General features: G+C 42.0%; 2 protein-coding genes across 5 annotated transcripts in view; one reads left to right on the top strand and one right to left on the bottom strand.

Annotated features, from left to right (window-relative positions):
* The window catches only part of LOC146546925 (uncharacterized), an 85342-nt gene extending 78369 nt beyond the window's left edge, over positions 1-6973 (top strand). For 2 of the 3 annotated variants that reach the window (XM_085266517.1, XM_085266516.1), the window contains one exon: positions 102-6973. In XM_085266517.1, coding sequence (XP_085122643.1) covers positions 102-312 — 211 coding nt within the window. In that variant the 3' untranslated portion in view covers positions 313-6973. The remainder of the gene's footprint in view (positions 1-101) is intronic. The other variant, XM_085266518.1, reaches the window with a different exon arrangement.
* Positions 6974-7467: 494 nt separating this feature from the next.
* The window catches only part of tbl1xr1a (TBL1X/Y related 1a), a 48370-nt gene continuing 38400 nt past the window's right edge, over positions 7468-17437 (bottom strand). Inside the window, exons 1-15 of one of the 2 annotated variants that reach the window (XM_085266520.1) lie at positions 15800-15934; positions 15590-15691; positions 12962-13107; positions 12531-12756; positions 12235-12367; positions 11701-11842; positions 10144-10207; positions 9799-9896; positions 9628-9688; positions 9427-9548; positions 9255-9329; positions 8894-9021; positions 8134-8299; positions 7941-8042; positions 7468-7860 (exon numbers count right to left, since the gene is read on the bottom strand). In XM_085266520.1, coding sequence (XP_085122646.1) covers positions 7834-7860; positions 7941-8042; positions 8134-8299; positions 8894-9021; positions 9255-9329; positions 9427-9548; positions 9628-9688; positions 9799-9896; positions 10144-10207; positions 11701-11842; positions 12235-12367; positions 12531-12756; positions 12962-13107; positions 15590-15647 — 1548 coding nt within the window. In that variant the 5' untranslated portion in view covers positions 15648-15691; positions 15800-15934 and the 3' untranslated portion in view covers positions 7468-7833. Of the gene's footprint in view, positions 7861-7940; positions 8043-8133; positions 8300-8893; positions 9022-9254; positions 9330-9426; positions 9549-9627; positions 9689-9798; positions 9897-10143; positions 10208-11700; positions 11843-12234; positions 12368-12530; positions 12757-12961; positions 13108-15589; positions 15692-15799; positions 15935-17437 lie in introns of those variants that run through there. The other variant, XM_085266519.1, reaches the window with a different exon arrangement.

Below are 17437 nucleotides of genomic sequence, written 5' to 3'. Positions count from 1 at the left end.
CTTTCTGTTGGAGCTTGTTTCAGCTCTTCGTTCCTGAAACGGTTCGACCGTGATAATGAGAATAATAAATTCTCCCTCGCTCTCTCTGCTTGTCTTTCCAGACAGCTTGCCATCCCTCTGCCACTGGGCGACTGCGTGTTCAGCCTCAGCTGGCTGCTGCCCACCTACTTCCTGTTTGCAGTAACCTACGACGTCCTGCAGACCCTGGCGGATCTGGCGCATTATCTGCATTTCTACAACCACGATCAGGAGCCACACATTTACAATCTGACGGGGAGTTTAGCAGCAGCCAATCTCTCCACCCTCCTCTGATCTAAGCAGCTAGTTAAGGCACAAACTGGTAGGAGTTAAAATTGCCAAAATGACAAGCTTCGCACCTTTGTTTGTTTGTTTTTATTTGTGCACTGCACTTTCCCAAAAACCGTGTACGTAACAATCTAACAGTCAGCTGAAGAGGGCTCTCTTTTGTTATCTCACGGTGGCCGTCCTTGCTCAAGTTGGCGACACAGTAGAGATCAAAATTTCAGACTGTTTTTTTTTCCTTTCAGTGGCCTTCATGGCATATTAGCTGTAGATTTAGGACTCATCTAGGAAGGAAATAAGGAAGTGTGGACCCAGTGTGTAACTAAAGTGATCAAAGTTAGATAAAAGTTTTTGTTGCTATAAAATAATAGACATCTAAAAATTACATTCCTGATGATCAAGAACTGCAGAAGCCGTCTTAATTGGAGCGGCTGGCAGATCTGCAGCGTGGATGTTACCAATTCCACGACTGCTCCGTTTGATTTCGTCCCGCTGTTTCTTCATCTCGTCCTCAGTCTGCTAACCGTAGTGGATTTCTTAGCCATAGCATTGTCCTCAGCAGTCAACCGGAGATTCTCGATTGGGTTTAGTTCAGGATTCAGGGTTTGCCATTTCATTATTTCAGGCTTAACAGCTGCAAGGAAGTGCTTTCCCGGTTCTGCAGAGTGATTACGGAGCATTGTCTTGCATAAATATTGTTGGCTGATTAGACGCTGATGTCAGGGAGGGAATAATCTGTGTTGAAGGAGCTTCATCGGGACATTAGCATTCACCTTGCTGAGGGGATGTGTAAGAGGCTCAAACTTTGCAGCAGAAAACATCCACCAAACCATTAACCTCCCTCCTCCAAACTTAACTGGCTTCTTCACACTGGTGTGGGTGCATTTGTTTTCCAGTTTTAGTGCAGAACATGATGCTTGCTGTGTGAACTTATTATTATACCAGTTCCTCTGTGTCCACGTGATCTGTTCCTCTGCAGATTTCAGTATACGCTTTTGATTTCTCCTGTTTCATGATTGGTTTGGTCCCTGCGGGCTTTCAGTCTGATTTCTGTATACCGAGAAAGGACCTTACACCTTTTCAGCCGAGAATCGGCATCAGTGTTGAATCAAATCTGTACTAAGACTTTTCTCCTCTTCTCCTTCGGCTTGTATAGACGGCCAGCATTTTAGAGGTAAACTGTTTGAATATTCTAGCAGTCAGAGGAGCCGGTTGTCCAAAGAGCACTAATACATTCAGCCTCCACTTGAACCACAGCCATCAACAACCAGCAGCTCCCCATCTTTCAAAATGATTGTTCTCTATTTGTATGGGGGTCTGTCAGATCCCAAAGCGTTCTCTAGTTTTGATCACGGTTCCTTCCGAAATTCTCATGAAAGTTTTTTTTTGCAGTTTTGTTGTACAGTATTTTCAGCGTTTTCAAATTCGACACTATGCCTCAATGACATATTTTTATTAGTGTTAGGGTAACTTTAAATTTGAATTGTTACAGCCTTGACTTTATTCTCTAATTTTGGTCTCTACTGTACAATAGTGCCATTTTTCTGGGTGTGCTTAGTTCGTATTGAGTCGATTTCTCTTAACTCTCATTTTGAGTGTTTTATACAGCCTTTTAACCAGGCTGCAGCCAGTCTGTGTGATGGGTAGAGCACAGACTAACTGGGTAATATTTAGATTGGAAATCAGATTAATGTTCAAAAAGCGAGAGACAGATTAAATCCTACTGAGATGAAACATTTCAGCGTGCTTAGTTTTTTGCATCCAGTCTGACAGTAAATACACTTTGAAATTCTTAGTGCTGTGCAAACGTTTCAAGCAAGTAAAGTGAGGATAGTTTGCAGTTATCAGCTGTTAACGTTTTACAGATTGTGAAGTAGGGCGAAACCTAAATCAAATCAGTGCTTTGCCTTTTAAATCAGCACCAGTTCATGTCGGTACACTTGCACAAAGTTCTTTTAAGTCATTTGGAAGGCAGGTTGTTCCAGGAATCCCAACAGTTCTCATGTGGATTTCCTCTGCCTGTGTCTTCTGTCTCTTCATGTAATCCCAGACTCACTCCATGATGTAGAGATCAGAGTTCTGTGGGTGTTACACCATCTGTTACAGGACTTCTTGTTCTTGTTGTGGCTGAAGTTAGTTTTTCATGACTGGCTGTTGCGAGACATCTTCATGCTGTATGATGAATCTGGGCTGCTTTGCTGTATATGCTGTCTGATAAATGGGACTAAACATCAGAAACTTCTGCACAGTACTATTTATTACTTTGTTATAGATTTACTCCTTAACGCCTTATGCAGAGTATAAAAATGGCATTTATTTAAACAGTAATGTATAATAGTCGAGTAAGTTATATAGTTACGACATAGGCAGATCTCTTCTTCAGGGTTTTTCAGCCTTTGCTGCAGTCTACATTATTTTCATACTAATAATATTGCAGTGCACACACAGGCACACGCACACACAATCATGTTTTCATATCAATGTGGGGACAACTAATTGATATAATGCTTTCTGTAACCCTGAAACTAAAAACCACATTTTGAATCACAAAAATACCTTCAAACTCGTGGGAACGTGGATTTTGTTCCCATAAGGGCTGTTGGTCCTCACATGTATAGTAAACTTCCAATTTTTGGTCTCCACAAAGATATGTAAACTAGTACAGGCACACACACACACACACAGAGGACTTAAAGGCAGCGTGTCACTGCACTCCACACAGCATTAGTACGCACAATGAAAAGTTAGACTAGAGAGGCTCCCAGTGGTCTCTTTGCATGTTCACAAATGCAAGAACTTTTGGTTCAGGCATGAGCTCCATTTAGCCTCCCAATACACAAGCTAAACCTGACAAAAATGTGTATTTTATTATAACCAGTTGACTGATTACTCATGTCTAGGGCATGTACTATAAAGCATTTGGGGATTCAGGATTAGCCTGATGTTTAAGGCCACAGCAGGTTAAGTTGGAGATAAGAAATCAACTCATGCAGTGCAAAAAAATCACCACCTACCATCACCACCCCCAGAAGATCCCTCAGACCTCAGTAGGCACAAAATAACTGTATCTTTAGTTTTAAGAGACTATGTGAAGTCTTTCTCTCTGTGACACCATCAATAAGAAATAGAGAGTATTAGAAGCAACCTCCTGACCTGCTTTTTTAAGTGCTGGTTGCAAACAACTTTTAAGCCACTCTATTTTTCCATAAGCCTTAAAATACTGATATAATCCTCAGACAGGGCACTTAAGCCTTTTACTTGTTGACCTTGTATAAAATTTGTAAGTCAGCCTCCTTACTGGCATGAGCTGCTGTTTTTTGCCAACTTTTCCGGTTTTACTGACCACGCAAAGCTTTGAAAGCCCACACACTTTCATGTGGGGCTTATCCTACCACGCAGCTGCTGTGTTTAGGCCACAGTGTGAGTTTAATCTTGTTTAATTTCTCTAATAATCAAGTTTCTTATTTAATTTTTACAATCAATGCCTCTGCTGACTTGTCTGGTCACATGATGCCAAACTCTGGGATGACTCCCATCCTTGTTACATAAGGAAAAGATATATCTGGGGTAGGTTGAACTTGCTTTGTGTTGCTTGACGTGTTTACCTGGGACCTGTAAACCTACAAAGTCCAGCACATCCACGTCTTGTTGATTTCTGAGTTCTCCTACCCCATCATTACAGCTATTTAAATTAACAGGCTGTTGTCTGATGTAAGAAAGGTTTAGCTACTCTTTCAGCTTCAACCTACGCTTTTAGTTAACAGCGAGCAAAGAAAAAAAGTTGCTTTTGAGTCTATTTCTAACCGATGCTCATCAGAGAAAGACAAACCTATCTCTGAAACCTCACAAAACTGGAACAGCGAGTTTCTGAGGAATCTTCAGGAATGATGATGCTGTTTTCCTGAGAACCGATTGGTCAGTAGACGGTGATTTTGTGCATGTTGATATCTTACCTGCCGCGGAGCAGGGTAAGCCTGCAGCACAAGTTAATATGCAGATGTGTCCTGGTAAGACAGTGGCAGTGAAAAGCCAGGGTCTAGCTTCATAGTACAGGCTTGTGAGCATTTCACCGCTTCGCTTTCATTTAATTTCGATGGGTCAGGGTTAGCGGGGTATGCAGCATGCCGCTTCGGTTTGATTGCTTTCTGCAGAAGCACCAGCCCGAGGACGTTTGAAATCAAAGATTTACTGTTTTATTTAAGTCGGCTATTTTTGTTTGACATATATTAAAAAAAACATGTATTCATGATTGCCATTCAGTCGTATTCTTTGGCGCTATTTCAGCACCGACACTCTACAGACACACAAATAAAAACTCAAAGCTCTTATCAAAATATATTTTATTCTGCACTTAAGTTTCACTGATCGGACTTAAATGATGACACATGAAAGTGATGCGAGCTGCAGAGAAAAACAAAGATGCTCGGGGAGCCCATCGCAGGCGCTGCCGGGCTGACTCTGTGGCACAGACCAAATCAGGGGGACCCTGCCCGTGTGACATGTTGGGAGGAATTTCAGTACTTGAATGCTTTGAGTACAGGAAAGTTAAAAACAAAAGGAACAGGTACAAAATATCAGACTTTTAACACTAATGCATGAAAACCGTCAGCCCAGAAGTAGAAATTTATTGTAGAGAAGAAGAAATGAGTTAATTTGCAATTGTACAAACTTTTCTCAGAGGCAGAACTTCTCCTCGAGGCAGGTTTGGGTTTAATTAAACCTCTGAAGTTGCATTCATGGATGCACTTTTTTTGGCCAATTAGGATTTTGGTGGATTTTACCTCGAATGAGTTCTTTGATTCGGAGGTTTAACTCGAGTATTGAGTTATAGTTGTCTCAGCTTTTATAGGTGTTTTCCAACTGTTACCCAGACGCACAGCAGGTGCCCAACAGAGCAGCCATGTTGGTTTCAATTTAAAATCTGGGAGCTTCTATGCAACAGAGTTGAGAGCTGATCGTGCGTTTCTCTCGTGGCTCATTCGTCAGTGATGTGAAGCGGCACGATTTCACGTGTGCAATAACACGCACACACAAATATAACTCCATACTCGACCGCTGACCTGCGCCTGGAGCGACTCTCTCAAAGAAACATCTGTGTGACTCCCAACTTTATCTGGCTCAATTTAAGAATTACAATCTCGTGTTTAGTGGACTTTCAGGAGACAGCGATTCAGGGACAAAGCTTCCCGAATGGATTCAAGCAAAATAAAATAACTTTTTTTTTATTAAAACAAATTTAGTGGTGATTTGCTCCTGGGAAAACGCTCCCCAGGCAAGGTGCCTTCAGAATGACAGCTCAGCTCAGAAAGCTTTTACATTACAGGGTCAACCTTTACTGTTTGCATCAGAGTAACAAAAAAAAAATCTTTAAAATTTATTCAACATGGAAATTAACACTGCCAATAAATCAATTCACATTTTTTTTCTTCAGCTCTACAAAGAAATTACAAAAACTTTAAATTTGTCTTTAAAAGAGTATAAAACGTCTCGTCAGCAGGGACCTTCGGAATAAAATTTAAGCTGAATTTTTGGTGCATAAAACCAAGAATGACGATGAGAGGGCAGATGAGCAAAAAATACACTAAAGATGCAGCGTCATGTTTTACTTTTAATTCACCAAAACGGTCACGCTGTGACTTTTAGCCATTTGTTTGTGTCTGGTTTGTTTGTCCTTTGGTGCCTCTAATAAGTTCCTAACGCACTCGAGTGCGTTCTGATCCGCGCAGACAGCTCGTCCCTGGTCTTCTTCTTGTAAAGGGTCGCTCTGAGTGGCCCTCCGCTGCCTGCCGGGGAAATCTGAGTGACCATATTTAAAAAACTGTTTAAAAAAACCCTAAAGTTTCAATTATAAAAATATTTTAGGGACTTTTATGAAGTTACTGTTTGAATTCAACCAAGACAGCAAAGCCAAATAATTACTGTTTTCAGAACCAAGCTTGGAAAGCCACAACTGACCTCGCTCACCAGGTAGCATGATCAGATCAAGGCGGTATCCAAAGCTACTCCCTACCACAGACTTTCTGCCAGTTTCTTATCCTGAAATTTCTACTTCACGTAGTCCACCTAACAGTGGAATTATACACACCGTGCACAAATGCCGGCAACAGCACTGGTCACTTGCGGATTTTCAAAAGTCTCATTTAAATTTAATGTGAAAAGGGCCCGTGGTATGCGCACACTTCCTGTTAACAGTCAGACTGATCGGTGTTTGAAAACGGCCTGTTTACATCAGCGTCACTGGTACCAGAATAAAACTAGCTGAAACAAGTAGCTGCACAGCTAAACTTGCACACAATCTAACTTTAATTCTTCAAGCTAATGAAAATGGAAACTTTTCCATTCTGGGATCATCTTCCACGTTTAACTGTGTAACACTTTACTCTGGTTTCTTTGGCTCGGCCCTCTGCAGGTTTTTTTCTTGCCTCCGGCAGCACAGACACTGAAACGTGATGCCGAATTTTCTCACTCTTTCAGTCTCAGACAGCTGAAGTTGAATCCAGTTAGAGATGTTTGCAGTCTTAAAATTGGTAACTGTGTGTTTGAGTTGGAAATTCCTGTTGCTGTTAAGTTTCAAAAAACTGAAGGCAACAGAAAGTTTTGATCAGCGGGGTAAAAGAATCCTGACCCGTTTTAAAGCGTGTTATCAATGCCATGTGCCTGCATGGAGGCACAGAGGGGGAACTAGAGTGTGTCTATGTATTAAGAACTGCATTTAACCATGAGGCCTACTCCCAGCTGCAAGTGGAAATCGCTGAAACACATGAAGAAGAAAAAGCCTTCGCTTTGCTGCACTGTTTGGAAATCGTGGCGAGGACGCTGCTCTTCGTAACGGTTGGGTGTGTGTGTTTGTGTGTTCGAGTGTGTCTGTTTTGTGTGTCTGTCGTCCTCCTAAACCTGTAAATCCTCACCAAGCCCCCCTCCCGCCCCGCCCCTTCCCCCCGAAGATAGAAAATATAAAAACATTGAAACGAGAGTTCTGAAATTTAAAAAAAACTAAGTGCCATCCTATTTTTGTGGTGGAGATATGTCCGCACGATGAGATCCGACTAGTAACAAAGATCAACACTTTTTTCATACTTTTCATTTTGATGACGATGAGCATGGTTTAAAGATCGAAAAAAGCAAAACAGCTTCCAAATTTTGGTACATATACGGATCTGTAACTTCTTTTTTTTTTTTTTTTTGTCTATCAGTTTTGTTTTTTGTTTTTTTTTGTTTTTTGTTTTTGTTTTGTTTTTTTCTTTTTTCGCCGTGTCCCTCCTGCATCTCTTTAAGAGTCTGCGCAGACAGAGAGGGCCGCTTCCATCAGCACGTTTATCCATCTGTGTCTGTCCGTCTGTCTGTTCACCCCTGTGTCTGGACCTGCTGTGTCGGGTGCTTGCTTCCTGTTCCTGTTCCCTGCTTCCTGTTTGTCGGTGGGCGGGGCCGAAGTCGTAAGCGTGAGCAGTACGCAGGGCAGGGCAGGCAGGGACAGTCATTTGGCTATGTACACATTCATGGTCGGTCCATGGCTTCCAACAAACGGCAGCACTATTTCCGAAGGTCTAATACACACACCTGGAACAGAGCAGAGGTCCATCCGTTAGACTGAATCGATCACAAAAAAATCATTAAAAAACAGTCGTGTGTGGACTTACAGATCCGTCTGATGCGCTGGCTCCCACTTTATCCCCCGCTGCATTCCAGCAAACCTCAAAGATTCCCCCTGTCCCTCTGTAACTGTGGACTAAAGCTCCCGTCTGCAGGCACAGTGCAAACAAGCATTATTTTAATCTAACTACTTGTTGTATTTCAGACCTTCGAACAGTACATACACCGTCCTCCTCCTACCTGTGTATTCCAGATGTGCACGCATTTGTCAAAGGAGCCGCTAGCCAGATGGCGACCATCAGGGCTGAAAGCCACGCTGTAGACGGGCTCCTGGTGTTTGGTCAGCGTGTGAATACAGATGCCTCTATCCACGTCCCAAAGACGGACGGTGGAATCAAATGATGCGCTGTGGAAGGAGGGGCAGGTTCATAAATATCTCACATTGAGGGGAAAATGTGAACTGCGGCTTTCACTTTGGCAGAAACTGTAACACGTTTCACTCTCCTGTGTTAATTTAAAACCCGAGTGCTTTGTAAAACTTGGAGTTGATTTAGCTCGGAAACAACACAGTTCCATATGGACACGCTAATGCTGAGTCAAATATATGTTTATTATTAGCTAGTTAGCTCATTAGCTAGTTGCACAGCAGATGATTCTACACTGATGACGGATGTGAGGCAGTTCAAGTGTAGAGAATAAAGCACTAGTAAAGACTAGAGAAGCGTTATATAAACACCAGCCCATTTTAATTTGAATGTGTATACTTTTAGCTTTCTAAACTGAGTGTCAGAGGTGTTGCTCAGTCAGCAGCGACATGTAGATAAACCAGACAGTATTAAAAAGGCCGTGCACACAATGGATCAGCTGCCACAGGCAATAGCAGGCTGTTCAACACACCATCATTTCCATTTAAATCAATGTTTAAAATCAAGTCTTGTCAGAGCTGAAGTGTCCTGATGTGTCCTTAATTACTTCTTGGGTTTCTAACACACACACACACCTGGCTAGCATGAGGTTAGCGCTGGGATTGTTTGTTCCAGGGCCAGTGGGACTCCATTTGATGGTGTAGATTTCTTTGCTGTGTGCCTGCAGGTCGTGGACACAGGCGTCCTGCTTCATACTCCAGATCTGAAGAGAAGCAAAATCCCAAAGAAAGTTAAAAGCTTTCTATTTTAGTTGAACTAATTATTAAAATTTAACCATTGCATTCAAGAAGCCTACAGAACGTCTTAATGGTTAGAAAGTTACTGTAATGCCTGAATGCTGATTTATAGCTCAGCTGTTTCCTAAATGTTTTAATCTCTTGTCATCATCATCAAGTTCTTCATTTGGAAGTGAGGAGCTGCAGCGATGCGACTCACCTTCAGCGTCATATCATCTGAGCAGGAGGCTAGGAGGTTTCCTGTGGGATCCCACTTGATTGCATTTACTTCGTTCTGGAAGCAGAGAGGAGACGAAGGTTAGCTAAAGCATTATATATGTGAGCGGTGTGTTTTGCTTTGGGAAGATGCACATGAACACAAATCTACTCACTGTGTGTCCCTGGAATGTTTTAATGGGTCGGTCCTGCCCCAGTTTACAGACGTGGATGCACATGTCTGTACTACAGGAGGCGAACGTGTTGTTACTCTGCCAGTCCACGTCAAGTGCCGGAGCTGTGGGCGGATGGAGAGAGGAATATTAGACAGGAACAAAAAAAATTTTTTAGTTTTGTTGTGTGTCTCGTCTGTTTACCTGAGTGGAAAGGAAACTGTTGTTTGGCTTCTCCTGTATGGGCATCCCATATGATTGTTGTCTGTCAGGAGACATGTACACTTAGTGTGAGTGCAGTAAAATATTACCTCGTGAGACAATAACAAACTATTCTTAAAGTTATTTCTCGTTGAAGCTGATTTACAGGTTTACCTTGTCTACGCCTGCGCTCAGGATAAAATTGCCTTTTTTGTTCCACTTAAGGGCAAAGATGGGACCTTTGTGCTGGCCGAGAGTACTGGCCAGGTTACCTGTGGAGCACAACAAGAGAACAACACGTGTCAGCTTTAAATGCAAAAAAGGATTTAAAGGCCTGAAAAGAAATACAGTGCAGGGGGAAAAAATAACTGCATTCTGTAAACCTGCCTCTAGATGGAAGCATTGTTCAAGGATGAACTAAAGCATGTGGCAAACTATTCACGTCACAATTCCCAAAGCATTCCAGCGATTACACCACATTAATAAGTGTGAATGTAACATCAATTAAAGCCATCTCACCATCTTTTGTCCATATTCTGGCAAAGCCGTCATAAGAGCCCGTCGCTAACAGTGTGCCCTCGCTCTGCCAGAGAGAGAGAGAGATGTTTCCATATAAATGAGAGCCTGATTTCGACACATTTACTGACCCAAGTCCTGTTCTTCAGTTACAGTATGTGTCCAAATATTTCAGATCGAATGAGCGTCAGCTGGTGTTATAACAGAGGTCTGTTTTCTCCATCAGCGTGGATGCTTTCCAGGAAATTTCCGACTCTGCCTTTGGCTCTGGTTTATGTCCCAGAGGCTGGACTGAAGGAAGAATGCATCGTCTGATAACTCCAACGGTTAAAATACTCAGCACACGCTGACAATTCAGGACTTTGCTCTTTATATCTACCTAAATGTTGTCATTTTATAAGACTGTTAAAAAAACAAAACTGTTCAGTACCTTCTTTGGAAATGCTTTAATAGGCCTCGAGGATTTCAACACCCTCGCCATAGTCTCAATATGGTGACTGATCTGGCTAGTAAGACTTCCTGGATTTTGTGACTGCTTAAAGTTTTGGTTGATAGAGTGGGTGTGGGCATGCTGTCTTGCTGGAGCATGGAGGCCAGACCAAAGTGACTGGAGAAACATGCGCACATTAAAAAACCTGAGTTTACTCTGTAAAGTTCGGTCAGCTGCTGCCATCCTCTGCGATCACAAATAAAGACACATGGGGCAGTTCCGAAAGCACCAACACAGGCCTCCATGTTTTACTGATACTTCCTTTCTTTAAGTTCTAATTGAGCAGTCACTACAGAACAACAATATCCCACCTGAAGCTAATGCACTGCCATGGCAACATGCTGCTTTTGCCAGAGTCGACTGATGCAACGTAATAAAAATGCACTGGCGTGTCCTGGTTGAACAATAGCACTGACAGGCAGCTGACGATGCTTAGGTTTCATCTATGATGCTGATTGGCTAATCCCACTGCTCTCATTAAATGGCTGGGATTGTGACTGCATTACATATTACCTGATAAGTAGGCAAGGCTTAAATGCTCGACCCGAGGCAAATGCTCATAGGCAGAAACGTTCAAAAAACATGAGTGAATGAACCATCCATCTACTGCCACACAACAGTGGTGACAATCAGCCTATTTCGTAAAGTAGCAAAATGCACAGCAGGAGCCTTAAATTAAAGTTGATAGTGGATTATTTTTCTTTCATATATCTTTTTATATCTTATCTAACATCAAACGTTATTACTACCACACTCTTGGAGGGCACTGCTGACAGGACTGTGCGTGGGGTGCAGCCTGTGCTTAGCCTGCTTTTGTTTTAGGATGCATATCTCGTGCTGAGGTGTTCACAACAATAAGCGTTAGCAACAAAAGTGTGTCTCTGATTCTTCAAAAAGGGGTTTAAAAATGACACCAAACTACCAGAATCCTTTTAGAAAACACATCAAGCAGCCCTTTGAAATTCGAAAATATCCCACAAACTTCTCGAGGTTACAGATTGTGACTTAATCCACACGAGCAGGGTGATTCGTGTTACATTCGGTGTGTTTGTGTGCCTGTGTGTACTCACATTCCAATCTAGTGAGGTGACGTCTTTGTTGCTGGGGACATCTTGTCCTCCCTCTCGTATGCAATGCCTCAGGACCAGCTGTGTGGAGCTGCTTGTACTGTTCTCACTCAGGTTCCAAATACGAGCCGTCGAATCGCCAGACCTGAGACACACACACACACACACACACACACACATCAGACTGCCATCTGAAAAAGTAACCTACAACATTGCTTTGTACAAATGATATGTAAGGATGTGCTATAAAGATCTCTGTAATAAATCTGAAGCATCACTTTATTGCTCATGTATGGGCAGAACATCTGCGTTAAGTGTTGATGTGATCTTGACTGAAATTAAAATAGGGTTGTGCTGCACTTTCATGTAATACCAAGTTGTACCACCAGATGGTGCACTGAGACAACCAGGCAAGTCCTAAGACTACATTCAGGTCAAACTGGCACTAAGCATTAATTCATGTTTAGTCTCTTTTTTCAGCTTGTTTGCTTCATGACTTGAACATTAACGTTGTACAAAAGTGGAAGCAAGGCTCACCCTGATGCCAGCAGATCGCTGACTGGGTTCCAGGCACAAATAAAGACTTCTGACTCATGGCCCCTCAAGACCATGGCTTTGTTCTGAGGGATCTCTACATCGCCGTCCACTTCCATCAGGTCAGCATGATTATCTGAACACAGAGTTGATGGATCAGGCATGAAAAACCACAAAATTCAATGAGTGAATACATAAAAAATGTAATAATATTCCATCATTTTAATTAATAACATAAATACAAGTCTCTGTTAAAAGAATTCCCCAATCCCAAAAATCATACGAATCATTTCGCTCACTTGCTAAGGCATGGGCTCCATTCTCCTCCCCATTGGCAGTATTCTCTCCGTTCTTGGCATTGCCAGCGATAGTGCCCCCAGTGGTCGACGCCGGCGCTGAAGCTGCAGCCTGCTGCTGGGCCATTTTGTCCCGGTAAGCCTGCTGCCTCGTCTGAACGACATCCGGCATCACCGCATCGATCAGGGACAGGGACTCAATGGGCCGGCCGTCAAATAGCGTGCCGTCCTGCGGAGCCAGAGAAGAAATCGGGTTGGAGCGGAAACACAGAGGAAGACAAGAAGCTGGTGAAAGAAGCTGACAGGCTTCTGTCTATATTACATTTACAGATTCCCTTTGATATCAGATTAATATGGGAATGACATCCTGATAGTCCGTTTAAGAAAGACTTGAATTATTATCTGATGTTAAAGGGTCTTTGTTTGTGTCCCACCTCATTTATGCTGACTTCAGCCTCCACGTACTGCAGGCCCTTCTGGATGATGCTGATCAGGGCAGCAGGGGGAACCAGAGCACCATTGATGTTGGACTGGCTAATGTGGCTCTCTATGCCAAAGGTAAATGCTGAGTGGGAGAACCCTAAAGAGGAGAAGAAAAGAATATTAGTAAATAATACTCCCTTCGATTTCAACACAGTGAAGAACTACAAGTTGTGGCGGTTTTTTCAGTCTTAATTGCCTTTTAACACTTTTTTTATAAAAGTCAACCCTTTTTTCCTTAAGTTTTTGTGGTGATGAAAGTTACTGACCCTCCGCAGAGTCGACGTATTAATGAAGAAAATGCTCGACCTCTGACTTGTTAGTAACATGTTTGTGAAGTCGTTGCTGTTGGAGAACAAGAACTGCTGCGTCACAACCGCATGACCCCCTGACCTCTGTCAATCTGCAGGTAACATCTAGACCTAAATAGTGGACTGACCTACTGCTGAGATGCTGCGTTCACGGGAACTGGTCAGACATACAAGGCTTTGTTTATGGCTGCCACTGACATGTAGGCATAAAAGTGCTTTTGTACAAACATGGTGACGTTTAAAAGGTATCCCATAAACAAATGGAATGATCTAATCCAGACATCTCCGTCTTTCTGTTCTGATGTACATCCTCTCATTAAGATATAAACGGTAATAGAAATGTTAATATTGACCATTTATGTTTGAGTAAATTTTAGCTACCCGTGTGTGGAGAAACAGGACAAAAGCTTTGACTGAAGTTAAATCTCATAACCATCAGCTCTCTTGTAATGATGATTTATCTTCATTCATTGTTGGACTATAAATACAGAACAAGAAGTTTTGGCTCAGGGTATCAGTTATCCATATATCTGCTGGCTGCAACGTTGGCCCCCAAGGCAAAATCTGAGAACACAAATCCAGAAATACTTGCCAACTAATTTCATCACCGCCCATATTTGCTTAAATGTAAGAAGCTGTGGATATTTTTCTGTTATCATGTGATTATTGTTAAGCTCATCCCTCATTTGGACAGCTGGTCACCCTTTTAATTTTAGAGCTGGTCGAATTACTTCTCCTTCTCTTAATAATATTTCTCAAAACCTCTGATTCATTAGTTGTAGATCCACAGCTGAGACGACTCTCATCTGTGTACACAACGAGTCTGATCTCAACAGGTCCCACTCTTTGCAGCCAAAGTTTTCCTCATCACTCGGCAGCAGAGCAGTTTTGTTTAAGTCTGCCTTTGTCTACATCCTCAAAGTGTTGCCTTCCAACAGATCGACTCCAGTTCAAATATATCTGATCAACCATCTAAATGATCATCCTTATGATGGTCCATAACTAATCTGTCATTTCTGCTGTGATGTCTGTAAAACGGTTATTCCAGATAACTTCTGCCTTTACTTCAAGTCAGGACCAAACTTATATAAAACGAAATGCAAATGGCTCTTAATGATCTTACTATCTACCACATTGCCAATTAACACTAAGGCAGCATTAAGGGTTAAAACCAGTCCAAATTATTTCCGCACCAATTGAATGATGAGTGCCTGTTTTCCCCGGTGTTAAAGTTCAACGTCCAGGCATTCAAAAAAAGAGGATTTAGAAGAGGTGGAAGTTAGCGGTAAGTTAGCTAGCCGTTTAACATCTAGAGCTACGTACTACGTACCTGAGTGACTAAATACCAGCAAAGTTTGGGCGGTGGGCGAAGTTGGGCTAGTTGACCTGGTGGCTAGCTAGTGCTGTGGTTAGACCCATATAAACACACTGGCACAAGGAAGACACTGCATGAAGGTTAAATTGTTCTCAATAATGGACAGTGACAAACACCATCATAGAACAGGAAGAAGATATACACAGATAAAACTTCAACCAACAGCACATCTGGTCCGTCTGCAGCACGAGGTCATTAGCATGTTGCTATGTAGTTTGGTTTAGTTGCCATTTAGACAAAAAACAAAAATTGCAAAGTGACACTATTCAGTTAGTGTGTATTTGGTGCGGACAGCCTGTGCTGTTTGTCCTCTTTTAAGCACTCTTGTTTACAATGGCGTCATTATATTCTGCTTTTAAACAACAAGCAGCACCACACTGACCGTGTTGTGTATACAAAGTGACAAAGATGACCCAACAACCTGACAGGCAGCTCGGGCATCTGCTGACTACCCTACCGCCTATAGTACGACAAGGAAAGAAAGAAACTGATTTCTCGTCTTATAAATGTAATGAAAACAGATCCTGAAAAAAAGGATTAAATTCCACCCAAACAAATAAATGATTATATATCTTAGAAGAGACGATTTTTAGAAATATCACAAACGGTCTTCTTGCTCAATTTGTGTTTAATTCAGTCCCTTCTTTAAAAAAAACAACAAAAAAACATGATAAATTGTTGATGATAATTACTTTTTTATAACAAACTTTTAAAGAGTACTGTTGATTCATACAGCTCATTTTAATCATCATTAGTGAATAAAAACACACATTTGTTGTGATGAAAACTAAGTCTGTTAATGAAAACTATAATGAGCCATGTTGGTAGAAAAGCAAAGAACTATTACAAAAACGATAAAGCTTTTCATGAAGAGGAGAAGAACTGGAGCTGGATACCTGACTCCTGTAGGTATCTGTAGACCAGGAAGTTGACCTCATCACTGCTAATGCTCATCTTTACTCCTGTTACACCATGAGGTCAGCACACACACACCTAGCCTGGAAAACAGAGAGAGGTTCATCAGTGAAGGGGAAATCTCACCAGTTATTTAAGCTCAAACACAAAGTCAGTTTACAGCTGATGTTACTGTGGAAAAAGGAAATTACTGTAGAGCTTGCGCATGTACAGAGCTTTAAACTGGACCTCCTCGATCACACTTAATCACGTCACTGGTAGCAAAGTACATAGCCTACAGCTGCCTCAGTGCACAACATGATCACATGACCCTCGTCTTGCAGGACCTCAGATAAAACAAAGTAAGAAAGAAAGTTTAGCACCAGCAATTTGATTACATTTTAAAAAGCAACAATCACATTGAGGCACTGATTCATGTATTTACTGAGAAATAGAATAGAATAGAATAATCCTTTAATTGTCCCACAAGGGGAAATTTGGTTGTAACAGCAGCCAAAAAGACACATATACAAACAAACAGTACACAGAACAGAAACATACACAATTTTTTTTTCACATATTTACATTAAGGACAGTGGTTACTATATACAGAGAGTACTGTACAGTTATTAAATTAAAATAACTACAGGTAAGAGGCAGAAAGCGTGTCTACATGCCTGTGAGTCAAGACATCTGATGGAGTGTCATTGTTTTACTGTTTGTCTGCATTTTAGTCACTCTGGTCGTGCTATGCTCATGAGCACTCTAAGTGGCTTTTACTGTTTAATATTTTATCTGATTATGTCATTGTTTGATCATTTATGTGCTTCTGACTTTGCTCTGTGCTTAGATCCCTCTGCGTTTACGCTTCTTGTTTGTGCCATCAGCCTGCCAGGGATGAAGAGTAGCCTGTATGGCTAAATGTATGGCACACTGACATCATTAATTAAAACAAGCACAAAATTGACAAAAATAAAATAAAGGCTGCAGCTTATATCTTAACAACAGGCAGATTAAACACATGCTATTGCATTGGTGCTAACTAAAGCTGGACCAGCAGTCTGTTTAGTTTACATCAGTTGACGTCTTTATTTTTTCGATGTGATCCAGACCATGCTGGCTGTACGTTAATATGTGTTACAATTACTTCTCAGTTGGTGTTTTATTCACAGTGTGCCCACACCCCAAGCTGCTCTGTTCCCTCTGACCACATATTTAACATCTGATGCAGTCATCTGGGCACCGGCCCACTACAAACTACTCGACTGAAAAACACGAGCGGGAAGGAAATCAGCAGGACAGAAACACTTCTGCTGGTAGGACTCCTTTCGTGTGTGCGCCCAAGCACATGTCACATGATTTGACGTTGCCTTTGTGTGTGAACTAATATGGCTGGGAACCGCAAGTTTAACAACTGCGGGGTTAACAAGTGCAGAGAGCCGATTCCAAACAAGGACCAGTTCAAAGCCTGTTTCCCCCAGAGAGTAATCAGGCCTGGAGCTTCTCGCCTGCAGCACCCCCACCCGCCTCCCAGCAGGAGTCTCTCTGTGCATTTAATGGTAGTTAAGTGATTGAAACTCTCCTGGGTACTGTGGACACATTTCTTTTCAGAGGATTTTAACCTTGCGTCATCTGGAACAGCTCAACATCTCCGTACACTGAGCAGTGGTCTTAGCATTGCTGGATGCTGAGCTGAGGGAGGGGGGAGAAGTTTCCTTTAATGACCACCTGATAAACCGGTCGCAGCGACGAAAAATAAGACACAATTACACACTACAACTGTGAAACATCAGTATTGTAGTTAGGGCTGCCACGATTTGTCGACTAGTCACGATTACATCGACTATCAA

Source organism: Mchenga conophoros, linkage group LG23 (assembly GCF_057382185.1).
Source record: "Mchenga conophoros isolate Kocher_MC1m ecotype Shallow Benthic linkage group LG23, M_conophoros_male_GT1.1, whole genome shotgun sequence".
In the NCBI taxonomy this organism is placed as follows: domain Eukaryota; kingdom Metazoa; phylum Chordata; class Actinopteri; order Cichliformes; family Cichlidae; genus Mchenga; species Mchenga conophoros.
The sequence above is the reverse complement of the archived record's forward strand: the minus strand, read 5'-3'. Positions and strand labels throughout refer to the sequence as shown.